The following is a 13,850-nucleotide window of genomic DNA, read 5'->3' as shown; positions in this document are numbered from 1 at the left end:
AGGAATCTGTCAACTCACCAACGAGGACCTCCACCGCGGCCAGGGAGTCGTCCTCCCAGTCCATGTCCTCCATCTTGTCCTCCGAGCTCTCCTTGGCGCTGGGGCTGATGGGATAGAACTGGTTCCATTCCTCGATGAGCTTCTGCGTGGGGGGGTCTGACAGCTTGAAGGACTGGCCGGTCAGAGTCCCGTTCAGCCCGAATGGGCTCAGGATCACTGAGGGCAGAGCGGAGGGAAAGGACGCAATCAGAACATTTCTCCGAAAATCTCTGCAGAATACAGAAAGTGCTGCACTGAGACTCCCCTCCCTGACAACACAATCGGCGCATTCAGCCTTGACCTTTGCACAGAGTCGGCCGACCCGAGAGTGACACCTCGTAAATGGCGGCGTCTAGCGGGGCCATCCTCGTCAGAGGGCAACCCTAAGTGGAGGATTGTCACCAAGCTCCACCAGTGCCACTGACCTTTACGCGAGACAGCTTTCACTAAACTTAAGTGAGAAATCGTTACACGGGGACCTGCAAACCTTGCAGCTGACCCTCGAGCTGAAAGAGCAGCCGCCAGCGGAGCCAGCTGGTGGGAAAAGCACTGCTCTGCTGCAAGGTACAATGTTCTGCTTTCCCAGCATCCTCCACACCATATTTCATCAGCATCACCGCCTCCCCCCAGTCCGAGCCGTGCATATTGATCTGTGGGGCCTTGGAGGGCCCGCGCGGGAACGGAGCCGCTGGTCCATTACCATGCAGCCGCAGCGCTCCCAGGCAGGAATCCATAAAGGCAGGGAGAGAATCAAAGCCTGTGTTTATTTCCCCCCTTCATTTTCCCTGCTCCCAGGAGGTGGTGGGAGGGGAGCCTAGCTCGCGGGCGGCCAGGGCTCTGCCTGACTGTAAATGATCCCGGTATGGCGATGAGCGCCGGGCGACGGGGAGTGCCGCAGGGGGCCTCCGCAGCCTTATTAATCTGATAAATATAGTACCGCCATGGCAACACACGGGGTTAGAGGAATTCAGTTTTGATAGACCGACAGCAGCCATTTGTCTCATAAGGTGCGATTCTCATTGGACGCTCACATGCTTATTTATTCAGGGCTGTTTTCTGTTGTTGGAATGTCGAGGAAGTGACTAATCAAATCCCTATCTAAATAGCAGCAGCTTTCATAGTACTACAGCTTTATACCTGCTGGAGGGGAAACCTGCAGGCTGAGAATCCAGCGTGTAAACCTACACCAGTAAGACAAACAGGAGAGGCAGCATACGCTCTGAGCTCTTAAATGAAAGTGCCGGTCAGCACTCTCAAATTCACGCATGACAGAGCTTTCCCTCTCGACGCCCGTGCTCCAACGTAGACGCAGGCTGGCGGCACAAAGACGGCACAAAGCATGCTGCCTTGAGCGAGGGCCCTCAGCCGTAGCTCGGGACGACGGCAGGAGCGAATTCACCGTATTAGAGGACGGTAGTGAGCCGAAGCCCGTGTCCAGGACACAGGGATGTCATCTGCGCCGCCACGACGCAAGCAGGCAGGACCGCCGCACGCAGGCTTCAGACTTCATATTAACTTTAATTAAATTCAGGATTCTCTTCTGTGGGCCTCTGATTGCTTTTCTAAAAGTGCCAGCCAGGCAAAGATCCATTTCCACACACATATGGAAATGCACGCCCCCCCCCCACCCCCCTCTCAAACTCAAAGACATGTCAAATATGCGCAGATCAGTTAAATGAGCTGTGAGTTCATTACATCTGCACCGGCTTTTATGAGGTCACATCGCCGAGAAGGCCTTCACGCACGCGGTAAACATCGACCAATCACCGCGACCGTCGCCCCGCCGCTCCGTCTCGGGCGGGTGAGAGACGGAGGTGGCGGGGGGTCGATTTCGGTTTAAATGAAAACAGGAGTGCCGTCACACAGGGGCCGGGAGCGCAGAGTGCGAAGCTTCACACCTGCAGAGAGCAGCACAGTCTGAGCCCTGCCATGCTGAGCCTCACCCCGTCCGCCACGGATGTGTGTAACAGCACGCTGCTAACAGACCCGGGGGCGCGCCGACACCCCGCGGGGTGGGGCCAGGGTGACGTGGGCGTTGTTTACGACCTGTGGGGCTGATGTGCCGCGCGTGATCACAGAGGCCGCGTCTGTGGAAAGGTGCAGAGACGGGGGCCAGGCCTGGATACGGTGCCCTGTTGGGGACACACAGGGCAGCAGAGCCCTGAAATTAACCTTACCTGGCCATGAAAGGCAGAGTCATTAGCAGCCCGGTGTTCACTTCCACTGCTACATCAAGGCCGTTTTTCTGCCCTGCAACTACTCAGACAGCCCAGCTCAGAGGTGGTGTCACCGGCGCCCCCAGGTCTGCGCCATTTGGTGCAGCACTATCTGTCAGGGCGAAAATGAGCCCGCTCTCTCTGGCGATGTCGAGAACCTCGAGGCGGGAGACAGCCGCCAGTGAGCGGGAGGGGAGGGGGGAGGAAACGAGAGGGATGGGGGTGCTACTGACCGGGCGGCGAAATCACATTCCGCCACAGAATGAGATTCATTACTCAGCCATTCATCTGGATGGGGGAAAGGGAGGGACTCGCTTTCAACCAGCGCCGGCATTACCGCGAGCCCTGTAACGCGCAAGAGGCTCTCTGTGTGTTTTCCCCGAGATCAAAAAAGCACAAAACAGCGGTAATTATCGGCGTGGAGCCTCGTCGGCCGAGCGGTTCCCCGCGCGGGAGGCCGGAGCCGCTTCGGTCCGGCCCCCTGGCGCTGCCTTTAATGAGCGCTCTTCCCCCTCGCCGGTGCTCCTGAGCTCCTCTTTGCTGCGCGCTCTTTTGTTTCTCGCCTCCGCTCCGCGCGCCGGCGTCTCCGCCCGCCGCGCTAATGGCACCGCTGCCTGCGCTGGCGGAGAGGCGCTTGCGGGAAAACCTCTGCGAGAGCGCCGAGGTCGCCGCGCCGCACCCGTCGCCGCGGGGCCCTGGGGTGCCCCTTTAACTTACCGAAGTGGGAGCCCCAAACCTCCCGCTTTCCAAATCGGCTCCATCTTGACATTACCATTCTTACGTTGCCATTACTTTTCCCAGGGTGGGCACTAGTAGTTGCAAGTTTCCCAAAGGGAACTAGTAGTTGCAAGATCTGAAGTCAAATGCAAGGTCTAAACAGGGCTACACTAAAGCAAATTAACCTTTGTAAGGGATGGTCAGTGTGTGTGGTCAGCGGTGACCTCTTGATTGGAAAATATGCACAGCCATCATTAGGGCCTCATGAACCAGTGAGAATACACACTACATCTCGCAGCTTTTTCAGTACCAGAGGCCCGACAGCAGAGGGGGAGGGCCCTTACAGCAGAGGGGGAGGGCCCAACAGCAGGGGAGGGGGTCCTTACAGCAGAGGGGGAGGGCCCAACAGCAGGGGAGGGGGTCCTTACAGCAGAGGGGGAGGGCCCAACAGCAGGGGAGGGGGTCCTTACAGCAGAGGGGGAGGGCCAGACTGCACTCACCTTGGAAGGGGCTGCTGGACTGCTGCGCCAGTGTCAGGTGCTCCTCACTCAGGTGGTAGACGGGCTGGTGCTGGTTGATCTCCACGCTGGTGCACACGTTGCTGTCCCCGTGCAGGAAGAAGGTAAAGGCACAGGACAGATGCTCACTGCGGAGGAAAGCGGGACACAGGGAGGGAAAGTGTCAGTCATCTCACAGGTTAAACAGCCCCAGCAGCAACATCTGATTGCCTAATTAAAGCCTGAGAGTACGAGTCGGTTCCTTGCACAAGTTTCTTGCACCACACTGCAACTGTGGAGGTTTTGACAAGAAAAAAGAAACTCCTCAGCAAAACAATCTCCACAGCTCACTCATCTTCTGCATTCTCGTCTCTGTGACTGACGGGAGTAAGTGGGCTGCACCAGCCACATGCGAAGAGCACCGCAACAACAGAGCCTGCGGAGTGAGGGAACAGGGAACAGCCTGTCACAGCCCGGCCCTGGGCCCGAAGAGCCAGGGCCCCGGGAGACCAGGCCTCCGTGTTTTCAGCTCCGAGGCGTGCCTGTCACGCCAGCATAATGCGAAGCCGTGTCACGGAATCAACTCGCCGCTCTAAATTGGAAACGCTGTGGCTTGGACACCAGTGCGGTATTATTGCTTTAAGTGACAAGGACAGAGACAGGTGTCGCTGGTGTCACGGCGCGGGGAGCGCTGGATGGCCGGCCCGGATCAAAGTGACGAGCAGAAGCAGGTGACAGGGTGCGAAGCCGGGAGTGGGGGGGGGGGGGGGGGGGGGGGTAAATGAAAATCCCCTAATAAGCCCTCTGAATGTTCCATGTTGTGTTATGATCTCGGAGCTCTATTGTAACACTAGTCTACATCGGCACAGTGCAGTCGAGCAAAACGAGCTCACGGCCTCTCCCCTAATGAGCGAAAGTGTGGCCAGTGGGGGGAATAAAGACCTGCCGCGATGTTTGGAGGGCGATGAAATCTTTAAGTGACCGCCTGCTTCAACTCCAAGTGGCCGTGCCACATGAACAGAGGGAGAACGCAGAGAACGAAACTCCACCGCGCCCGGCCTCTCAGCACCATGAGGAGACCGCGGCTCCCACCACTCTGTTTACACTCAGGCACCTGCAGCGTCACTGAAATCCACTCTCGCCGAGCGTAGCGTGCGGCGCATGGGGGCAGGGGAGGGGGCATTGGCAGGTTTTACATATAACATATCTGAGCTGCTGGTGCTGACAGTGTGCGTGAGGCCTGCAGCCCTGCTGGCTGGGTGTAGCACCAGGAGCTGTGCGAGGCCCGCGTGCGTTGGGGGAGGCACAGCAGAGACAGCGCGGGAAAGTTCTGGAACGGTCACTCGCAACAGCATGTAAACACTGTGTTCCGAGCACAAAGGCCAACCTGGGCGAAGCCTCACGTTGGACTGTGCCAGTGCAGTTTGAGGGTGCACAAATTACCTTCTGCTTAGCCTCCACACACACACACACACACTCACACACACACGCACACACGCACACACTCACACACACACGCACACACGCACACACGCACGCACACACGCACACACGCACACACGCACACACGCACACACGCACACACGCACACACGCACACACTCACACACACACACACACACACACACACACACACACACACACACACACACAGACCGCAAACACGGAGCAGCAGGATTACGGGCCACGCGAATTGAAATGTGGGCCGGTGCCAAAATCTGGGCCCGCTTGCCAGGAGTCCCGAGTTCCTGCGCGCCGCCAGAAGGTCATCAGGTGACGATCACAACGAATTCCCTCAGCGGCGGCGAAACCTCTGGAGAGAGTTTAGCACAGAGGCACCGACCCCCCCCGTCAGCTGCCACTCCTGCAAAAACGCGCGCTGTCAACCTGCGCCTCGCGAGCGGAGAGCGCGACAAGCTGAGGCCGAGCGGGACTGAGACACCGAGCTCCGTCTCCAGACGCCTCCCGCCCCAGCATGACAGCACATGACAGACGGCCAAATAAAACGCGGGCGACGAGAAGCGGAGTTCATCAAAAGGGGCTGGATCTCACTTAAATAAAGGATTTGGCAAAACAAACACTGCCCTCTGAAGCTCGTACGTGGCCTTGTCCAGGAATACCTTAGAAACCCCTCTTGCAAACAGGACTGATCCGCAACAGGCTGAAATCTAAACCATCAGTACATCATTAGCGCCGATGGACTGGCCTACGGCAGGCTGTACGCAGCTCGTTAGCAGCGTCCAGGGAGCAGGGCACAAAACGTCTCTGGGGGGGGGGGAGCAATGAGGAAGGCTGAAACATAAACCAGAATCACTAACGACAAATGTTCCCAATACCTCACAACTCCCTACGCGTGCGTCTGTAAAGACCCTCCCAGCAACACCGAAGTTGAGAATCCACAGTTTAACATTCCACCTGTGATTAGCTGATGAGCAGACAGGTGTCCCGGATTAGCTACACTGAGCATGCAAACCTCCTACACCCAAGGTAGCAGCCAAAAGACAGCCAGACTGCAGGGTAACACATCGAGCTTGAATTTGGTGCTCAACTCATTTGCATGAAACAGACCACCTGCTCAGCGCTTGTGTGTGCATTCAACAATGTTTGCTTTTGCCATTTTCAGTTAATAGCAATATCCAAACAGCTCAGCTTGTAACACAATACAGTGTTACAATACTAGGGGCAGCAAGCAAAAATTACTTGTTTGCATGCATTAATTGTGAATGACAGCAGACAGTCCATCAATAAAAAGGCATATTACAAGAACATAAATTTACAAGAACATAAATCAGAATTGTCTTACAGGGAACATGGTAGTATTCCCCTAATTTTCATTCTGAATTCGATATTTAATGTGTCAATGTCATAGTGTTACTCTTTACTAATAACAGAATATGAGGCTGCAGGTAAGCATGGTCAAGGGGACAGAGGTGTGGGCTCAGCCTGCGCCAGGAGGCTACACATCTTCACAATTTCTCCCTTCTCCCCTCACTTTGGCACACCTAACGGAAAGGAAGCCCAGCAGGCCACGCCTCACTGGCCAGTGTTTCCGTACAGCAAACGGGCACGCCTCCAGCTCTCCGCTACGCCGGTGTCACCCACTCAAAATCTCCTGTTAACCTGGGAACAATCTCCTTAAGCAGCGCTGGAATTCCATTAGAGGGGACCGGAGCCGCAGAGGTCTGAGAGTGGGGAAGGCGTACAGCAGATTGCATAACGCAGAGTTGTAAAACCGCCTAAAAAAAGAACAAAAGCGGAGGAACTGCACCAGGGCCGCTTTGTGAATGGGACGTGGAGAGAGGCGTCCCGAAACTAGGCGTCCCGGTTCCTCTGTCCCGCTGCGAGTGGGCTCGGAACCCGCGCCCAGCGCTTGTCACAGGATGCTGCAGGGCCGGGGACAGGAAGCCGGGGCTTAGCTTCAGGATGTAAACACACAGGCCTCCGCAGTGAAAGCAGGGGCGGGGTGCAGGCGGGCCCCGTGCAGGCGGGCCCCGTGCAGGCGGGCCCCGTGCAGGCGGGCCCCGTGCGACCGCCACGCACGTACCAGACGCCACCAATGCTCCTGCCCTCCGCCAGGCTTCACGGCGCCTGACCACGGCTTCTTCCGCCACGCCCCAGGGCGAAGCTGGCCAATCAAAATAAGGGAGGCGCTCCGAGAGGCCCCAGGCAGCGGTAACTGTTCGAAGGCAGCCCTCCCTGAAAGCGTCTGTGTTTGACGCGCTGGAACGAGCTGGACGCACATGCGCCACAGAGAAAAACAAACCACTGGACAGCCTGGCTGCCAAGTCTGCAGTGTCAACCCCCACAAACACACACACACACACACACGCGCACACACAGCTCCCGCTAACCACCCCTAAGATCTCCAAGCTGCCCCTGTGTACAGAAAGCTCACGTGATCAGTATTCCCTCAGCAGAAGATAAACAGATCAGTGCCACCTACAGGACATATCAGACAACTATGGCTCTGCACGCCAAACTGGCAACTGTTTTTACCTTTAACAACTGACTGCCAGTTTAGAGAGTACTACCAAAGCCGTTAGGCTGCCTGGTATCCCTGTTTATAACCCCTTTTCCCCTGAGCATGATGGCAAGGAAAGCTGCATAACCCTTCCAGGTAGAGAAATAAAATGAAGTTTATCACTGCAACAGGTTAAACATTAATACCTTTATCCGTTCCTTTTAAAACTTTGAACGTCAGGTGAGTGATTTCCATTAGAGTGTCCGCTGTGTCCAGGGTCACTGCCCTACTGAGTCGGTTCTACTTTCTACCTTAAAGCAGAGAATCCCATAGGACAACATCAAAATATTTTGTTTATACCTCAACTAAGGAGCCCACAATGGGACAGTTTCACTGAGCGTGGTCAAAGACACACAAGGAGTAGAGCGTGCCGTCCATTTTCCAGGTGACCACGGCAGTGCCCACATCAGGTCACGGTGGCAGAACTGAGGCGTGACGGTTACCTAACCTCAGAACAGTGCAGGCAAAGGGGTGAACGCTGACAACTGCAGCAACCGCGGCCTCCGTGAAGTGGCCGCACCAGGGCCTCCCCTGTGACAAGCCACGCATGCGGTGTCTGCTCCAATGCGCTCCCGAAGCTCTGAAACGGCACCCCGTGGTGAAGCAAACCGAGCGGGGGAGCGGGTCGGCTTTCGGCCACAGCGCAGCGGATGGTGGCCTGTTTCGCTGACCCAGGCGGAAAATTCCCACAGCGAGACGCGCGCACGCACACGGGCGGGGCCCGCACCTCCCATCATTCGCGGCGGGCCTCGGGGAGCGGGCGAGGCGGGGCGTTATGGATCCCAGTATCCTCCCTGTAAATGTCAGAGGGAAATTTGCGTTTGCGGGCCAGCCATGCAAATGAGGCGCAAAAGGGCAGCCCTGAGGCCAGCAGAAGTTTCCCCCGGCGTGGCTGTGGCGTCGCTCGCCCTGGCTTTCACACACACACACACGCACACACGCACACACACACACACACACACACGCACACACACACACACACACGGACACACACACACGGACACACACACACGGACACACACACACGGACACACACACACGGACAGCCGTTCAGCTGGCGGCCAGGCCTCCCGGCTCACAGCTAACCGAGCTTCAGGTGACCTTTCTCTCGATTCCAGTCACAGACGGTGGAGAATCTGGCTCTGGCAGAGGGAGCCGCTGTTTGCGAGCGCAGGCAGAATGCAGCGCGCCAGCAGGCAAGGGAGGAAGTTGGGGGGAGGCTGCATTCCACAGATGTTTGCTGTGCTCAGCCGGCGGGGGCCATAAAAGAATGCTTCCGGTTCACTGCCGCGGCCTCTCCAAACAACAAGCGGCTCTGGAGAGGGGGCTAAACCCACTCCAATTAACCTGCAAATTAGCCCCTCCCAACGGGATCGCTGCGCCGTGGCAGCATCTCCAATTAACCATCACTGACTTCAGATCAGTCTCTACAATGGGAATTACTGTGTTGCGGCAGCCACTGCAATTAACCACCACTGACTTCAGATCAGCCTTTCCAATTGGGAGTACCATGTTAAGGCAGCCAGGGACCGACCCCTTTCAAAACAAAGTCGCTGTGTTTTCGATCGAACATTAAAAATGCATTGATAATGTTGTTTTTTTTCTTTTTTAGATCACCACTGCTGAATTTGTGCTTCTCTCTGCTTTCCCATTTGTTAAATGCGCCCTTGCACACGGCTGGATGAGCTGCGTTTTTAAATGTTTCCTTAAAAGCAGTAGGAGAGCAGGCTGGTTCCTGCTGGCAGCAGTGCGGGGCGTGCGGAAGGGGGAAGCAGTACTGTCGAGTCAGCCTTGTTCATCAGCGCCAGACAGCGGAGTTCTCCCTCCACTGCACCTCTGACAAGGTGATTTCAGTCCTGGCGTCTGCGCTCCGACACAGAGAGGGGGCTATTCTAATGAGTTCTAAAGCACCAGAGTCTGCAGGGGAGAGGACAGGAACGTCCTGCCCTCGCGCAAACTTGGACGGTATGTGGCCGGGGGCACGGGCCGGAGGGTGACGAGAGGCGCTTAAATTAGCCGGACGGGCGGCGAGGGGGCCCAGGATTTCCCAGTTCACTTGTTAGGGGCTCTTCCGCGGCCAGTGGGGATGCTTGCAGAGTGATGTCACTTCCCCCCTGCCAGGCCCGCATGACAGCGGACAGCGCCGTGTGACCGCTCGACCACCTGCTGTACCCTGCCCCCCCACCCCAGCGCCGATCAGGAGACCCAGCTCTGGAACATACTGTCACACAGCGCCCAACAACTGGCAGTCCCGACACACACTCCCACCACACACCCCCTGACACAACTGCGCCCTCTACAGGGCGAAACTGGAACATCACACACAACACAAACAAGTGGAACACCACTGCTGATTCTGACATGTGAGAGGCAACTGCATGGCAGCACTACAAATAGTTTACTGTTATGAAATTAAAAAAAAAAAACGCAACCAGGAATCGTCCCTAAGCGGCGCGCTGAAAGCCACTTTATTTGGGCCAGATTAAAGCTGTCGGCTTGAGAGACGATTCCAATTGAGTGAAGATTAAACAGGCGACAATGAGCGCTCTTCCTTCCCCTGAAGAGCTCCTTCCAGCGAGGGGCAATCCCCACAATGGTGCTGCGCCTCGGCTCTGACATTTATCTCCCCTAATCCTAATTATGGAGGTTTCACTTCTCCTTCACGCGTTTCCACCGCAACGCACCACTTTGGCGGCTCCTACTGTACAATGGCCGCTCTTTCCCCGCGGCTCCGAGGCCGACGGCGGCCGTGTCCCGGGTCTGCGGCCGGAAGCCACACTAGTCCCCGTCTCCCCCACAGAGAGAGAGGAGCTACCTCTCCTCAGGGAATATCACCACTATTACAGCATTGTGACCTTAACACTGCGCTAAGAGAGAGGAGGAAGGAGAGACAGATGGGGGTTGGGGGGGTGGGGGGTTGTCAAGTTCATGACAGACGCGCTTTAAAAGACCTCCACTATCTGTGGAGGGTCCTCCCTTCAGCCCTCCCGTCAAGACTCACTGCTCCTAAATGAAAGCCCTTTCACAGCCTCTCGGCTCGCGTAATGGCCAGGGACTGTCTGCTACCTCGATACAGCACGGAAGGGGCTCCCCTCATGCAATTCTTCTGGGCCCCTGCCAATTTCCACAAAGGCAGAGTTAACTTTCTTTTAAAGTATTTCTTCATGAGAAGCTCTCACCCAGAGAGACATATGGAGATTTTTTTCATGCCGTTCCGCAGCCGGGTGATCACGGAGGCAGCTCAGGTCAAGTGCCTCTCTAAAGGATGTGATATCTGCGCCTCTCTGAGGACTTAAACCTGCCCCCTTCTGCTGGGCAGGCCAGATTCCTGACCACACCTGCCAGACTGCTTTGCCTACAGTGTGTCAATATGCAGGAAGGTGAAAAAGACCAGTTTCCAAAGTGGGTCAGAATAAAGGCAGACGAATCCTGCACCTCCTCCCTGTGCCTTGTCACCGTTAAACCATGCATGTGTGCAGGCGTGCACACACACACACACACACACACACACACAGGCATACAAACACACCTCTGATGTTAACCTGATGATATGTTCACACATGATAATCCTTCATCTTCCTTTGGCTACAATGTTAATTTCTACATCCCGTGGGGGGAGGGTACTTCATTCAAATCCAGTTGCGAAAAAAGGACATGAAACACAAAGACCCTAAAGAACTGGTTTGACTGTGTAGGCTTTAAAAAAACCAACGGGTTCACCCAAAATTGAGATCAACAGCTTTGAAAATCTGCACTTTGCAGGAGTAAAAAGCCCTCGGATTGTCTGCCACGCCGCAGCGTGCCACACTCTCTCCGCCTCCATCAGCCAGCTGACACAAACTCCGCCACCTCGGGCCGCCGCTCCGCTCTGACGCCAATCCACTTTCCGCTGGAGTGACGCGCGCGGACGCGCTCGCGTGTGCGTGGGGGTTTTCGGCACACCGTGTTCCGCCAGCGTCCATTGTGCAGCCGGCCGGCTCTGGCTGCCGTCAGCGGTAGTAAGGCAACGGTGACATCACCGTCGGTGAAACCCGCTGGCTTGCTGCCGTCAGGTGCGCCACAGACGGCGCGCGGCCATGCCCCCGTTGGCCCGGCAACTGACAGCGTTACTGTCAGCCGGGCTGACGACGACAACACCAGCCTCACACCTGACACCGGGGACCAAGGCGACGGAGAGACGAGGCCGAAGGGAACAGAGGGCGTCAGACGGTTAAAAATACTCGCCGTGGCCGGCAAATTAGCTCTCTGCACTCCGTGCCTTTCTCCCTTTCCAAGCTGTAAAGCACACTGGCAATAACCTTCCGAGATGTGTTTATGTGCTACCAGCTATAGAGAGACATGCAAATGGCTGGCTTGTTAGCTTGCCTATCAAGCTTGCTAAGTTTAGTTTAGTGAGTCAGAAGGCCAGTCAGCCAGGTTAGCAACTAAGTTGACTTACAAGTGCCTTGTTATTCCCAAACACTGCACATTACGTTTAGGAACAAGAACGTAAACATCTATTCACAGCCTGTGTAATCTTGTCCTGTGAACACCATTCTGAGGACTAAGCTGAAATAGATACAGTCATCTTCTAGAAAAAAGGGGAGGGAATATATAGTCTAATAAACAGAGAGGTCTCCAGTGTCAGACGATGGGATAATAGGGGATTTAGGCATCGCAAGAAAGTTTTGCTTAATTGCAGGGAAATATTTTGGCAACCTGTAATTTCACAGGTGACAGCAAAAAAGGAGTCTGTCTTGCCCTGGGACATGAAGAAGAGTCCTAAACCAGCAACGCGTGGAGTGAGAGAACAACGAAAAAAGCAAGCCGCTTCCATGCCAGACTGATGGATCCCCTGGAGGAAAAAGGCCAGTGCTCTGCAGCTAGGAGAAACACACAATCGACTATCAGACACTCACACCAGCTACAGCTTTGTCCATGTGCACAGGAGAGAGAGAGATAGGCAGAGCGCTTAAGAGCTTAGCAAGTATTTGCCATAACATGACAAGTACCATTTCATCCCAAACATGTGGGCTCTACCAGGGAGGGGGGGGGGGTGGAGGCTTCAGTCACAGGCAAGGGAAAACACGCTATTTTCAGCATTTCGAGCTAAAACAATCAACGACAGATCCTTTGCACAACTCATAGGTCCTTACTTAAACACACACACAGATTTATTTTGGCTTTCTGCAAGTAAACCATTACAAGATTTAAATGAGATGTAACGCAAAAAAGGGTGAGTAAAAAAAATAAATAAATAAATGAATAGCCACCACAGTATTCATATGCTAAAACGCTCCTGCTAAAAAGGTGTCAACTGGCACTTTGCACCAGCACTCACTCCTTCCCCCACCCGGCAGGCCTTCATATGAAAGGCATTCAGCAAGGGCGGGTCTTGCTGCCAAGGAGATGGAGGTGGAGTGGTAAAAATCAGTCTGTTTAGAAAAGTATGCATGCTGGGAAATGCAGTGTTTGCAAACCAAATGCAAGGTAACATTTATGGTCCAGAGGGGTTACGCACAAAAACAGGCAACGCAGGGAGGACCCATGTAATGAAACTGTCACCACAGGCAGACAGCACATTTAGGCATTAACTCTGACAAACCTGCTTTATTTCTAACCCACCAATCAGATTCCCCTGCTATGGGGACTACACTGCTGTGGCAAAAGGTAACCATTTTAACCACCAAATTTAGTGCAACAAGTCTGGCAAATGAAAAAGCGACAGGAAGAGATGGAGAGACTCTGGATTCTCGTCTCCCCAACCACCATCACCTCGAATACCGGTATAAGATGATCCACCAACAGGCATGTGAAATGGCCTTAGACCACTGCTCTTAGCGCATCACAACAAACGGAGCTGATGTGGGTTATGCAATGAATCATTTGTTCAGACTAAAGCAGCGCAGCACACTGCCCCAAAAACTGTGCAAAGCATTAAAGGAAAAGAGGGGGGGGTGGGTGGTGGGGGGTGGGGGGCAACCCAGCATTATTTTACTCTCTGCTAATATAGGTTAACTACAAAGCCCAGGGACAGGTGCACAAATCCACAGTGCATGTAAGCTCCTAATTCTTGAACATGTCCTGAGGGAGTGCTAAAACGGTTAGCATTTTACACCCTTAATCTGCTGCCTCTCCCCTCCCGCTCCCAACTGTGAAAAGAGCGAGGTGGAGAGAATTGGGGGGGGGGGGGGGGGGGGCGGTGCTGGTCTGCAGGTACCCTCGAAACACTGGCTGAAATGCCCCCCCAGGGGCCAGGCGCGCCCCAGGGCTGATGGGATTAGCCGTGACAACTTCCTGCAGGCCCGGATGCCCCGCACCTGCCCGGAGGTTAAATGGAAACTGAGCAGCTCTGCACAACAAGAATGCCTTGTTCCTGCGG

General features: G+C 55.0%; 1 protein-coding gene across 1 annotated transcript in view; it reads right to left on the bottom strand.

Annotated features, from left to right (window-relative positions):
- med13a (mediator complex subunit 13a) overlaps positions 1-13,850 on the bottom strand; it is a 69,268-nt gene that overhangs the window by 24,588 nt on the left and 30,830 nt on the right. Inside the window, exons 4-5 of the mRNA XM_036523705.1 lie at positions 3,473-3,618; positions 19-216 (exon numbers count right to left, since the gene is read on the bottom strand). Coding sequence (XP_036379598.1) covers positions 19-216; positions 3,473-3,618 — 344 coding nt within the window. The remainder of the gene's footprint in view (positions 1-18; positions 217-3,472; positions 3,619-13,850) is intronic.

Source organism: Megalops cyprinoides, chromosome 3, assembly GCF_013368585.1.
Source record: "Megalops cyprinoides isolate fMegCyp1 chromosome 3, fMegCyp1.pri, whole genome shotgun sequence".
NCBI classification, from domain to species: domain Eukaryota; kingdom Metazoa; phylum Chordata; class Actinopteri; order Elopiformes; family Megalopidae; genus Megalops; species Megalops cyprinoides.
This window is presented reverse-complemented; position numbering and strand designations above follow the sequence as displayed.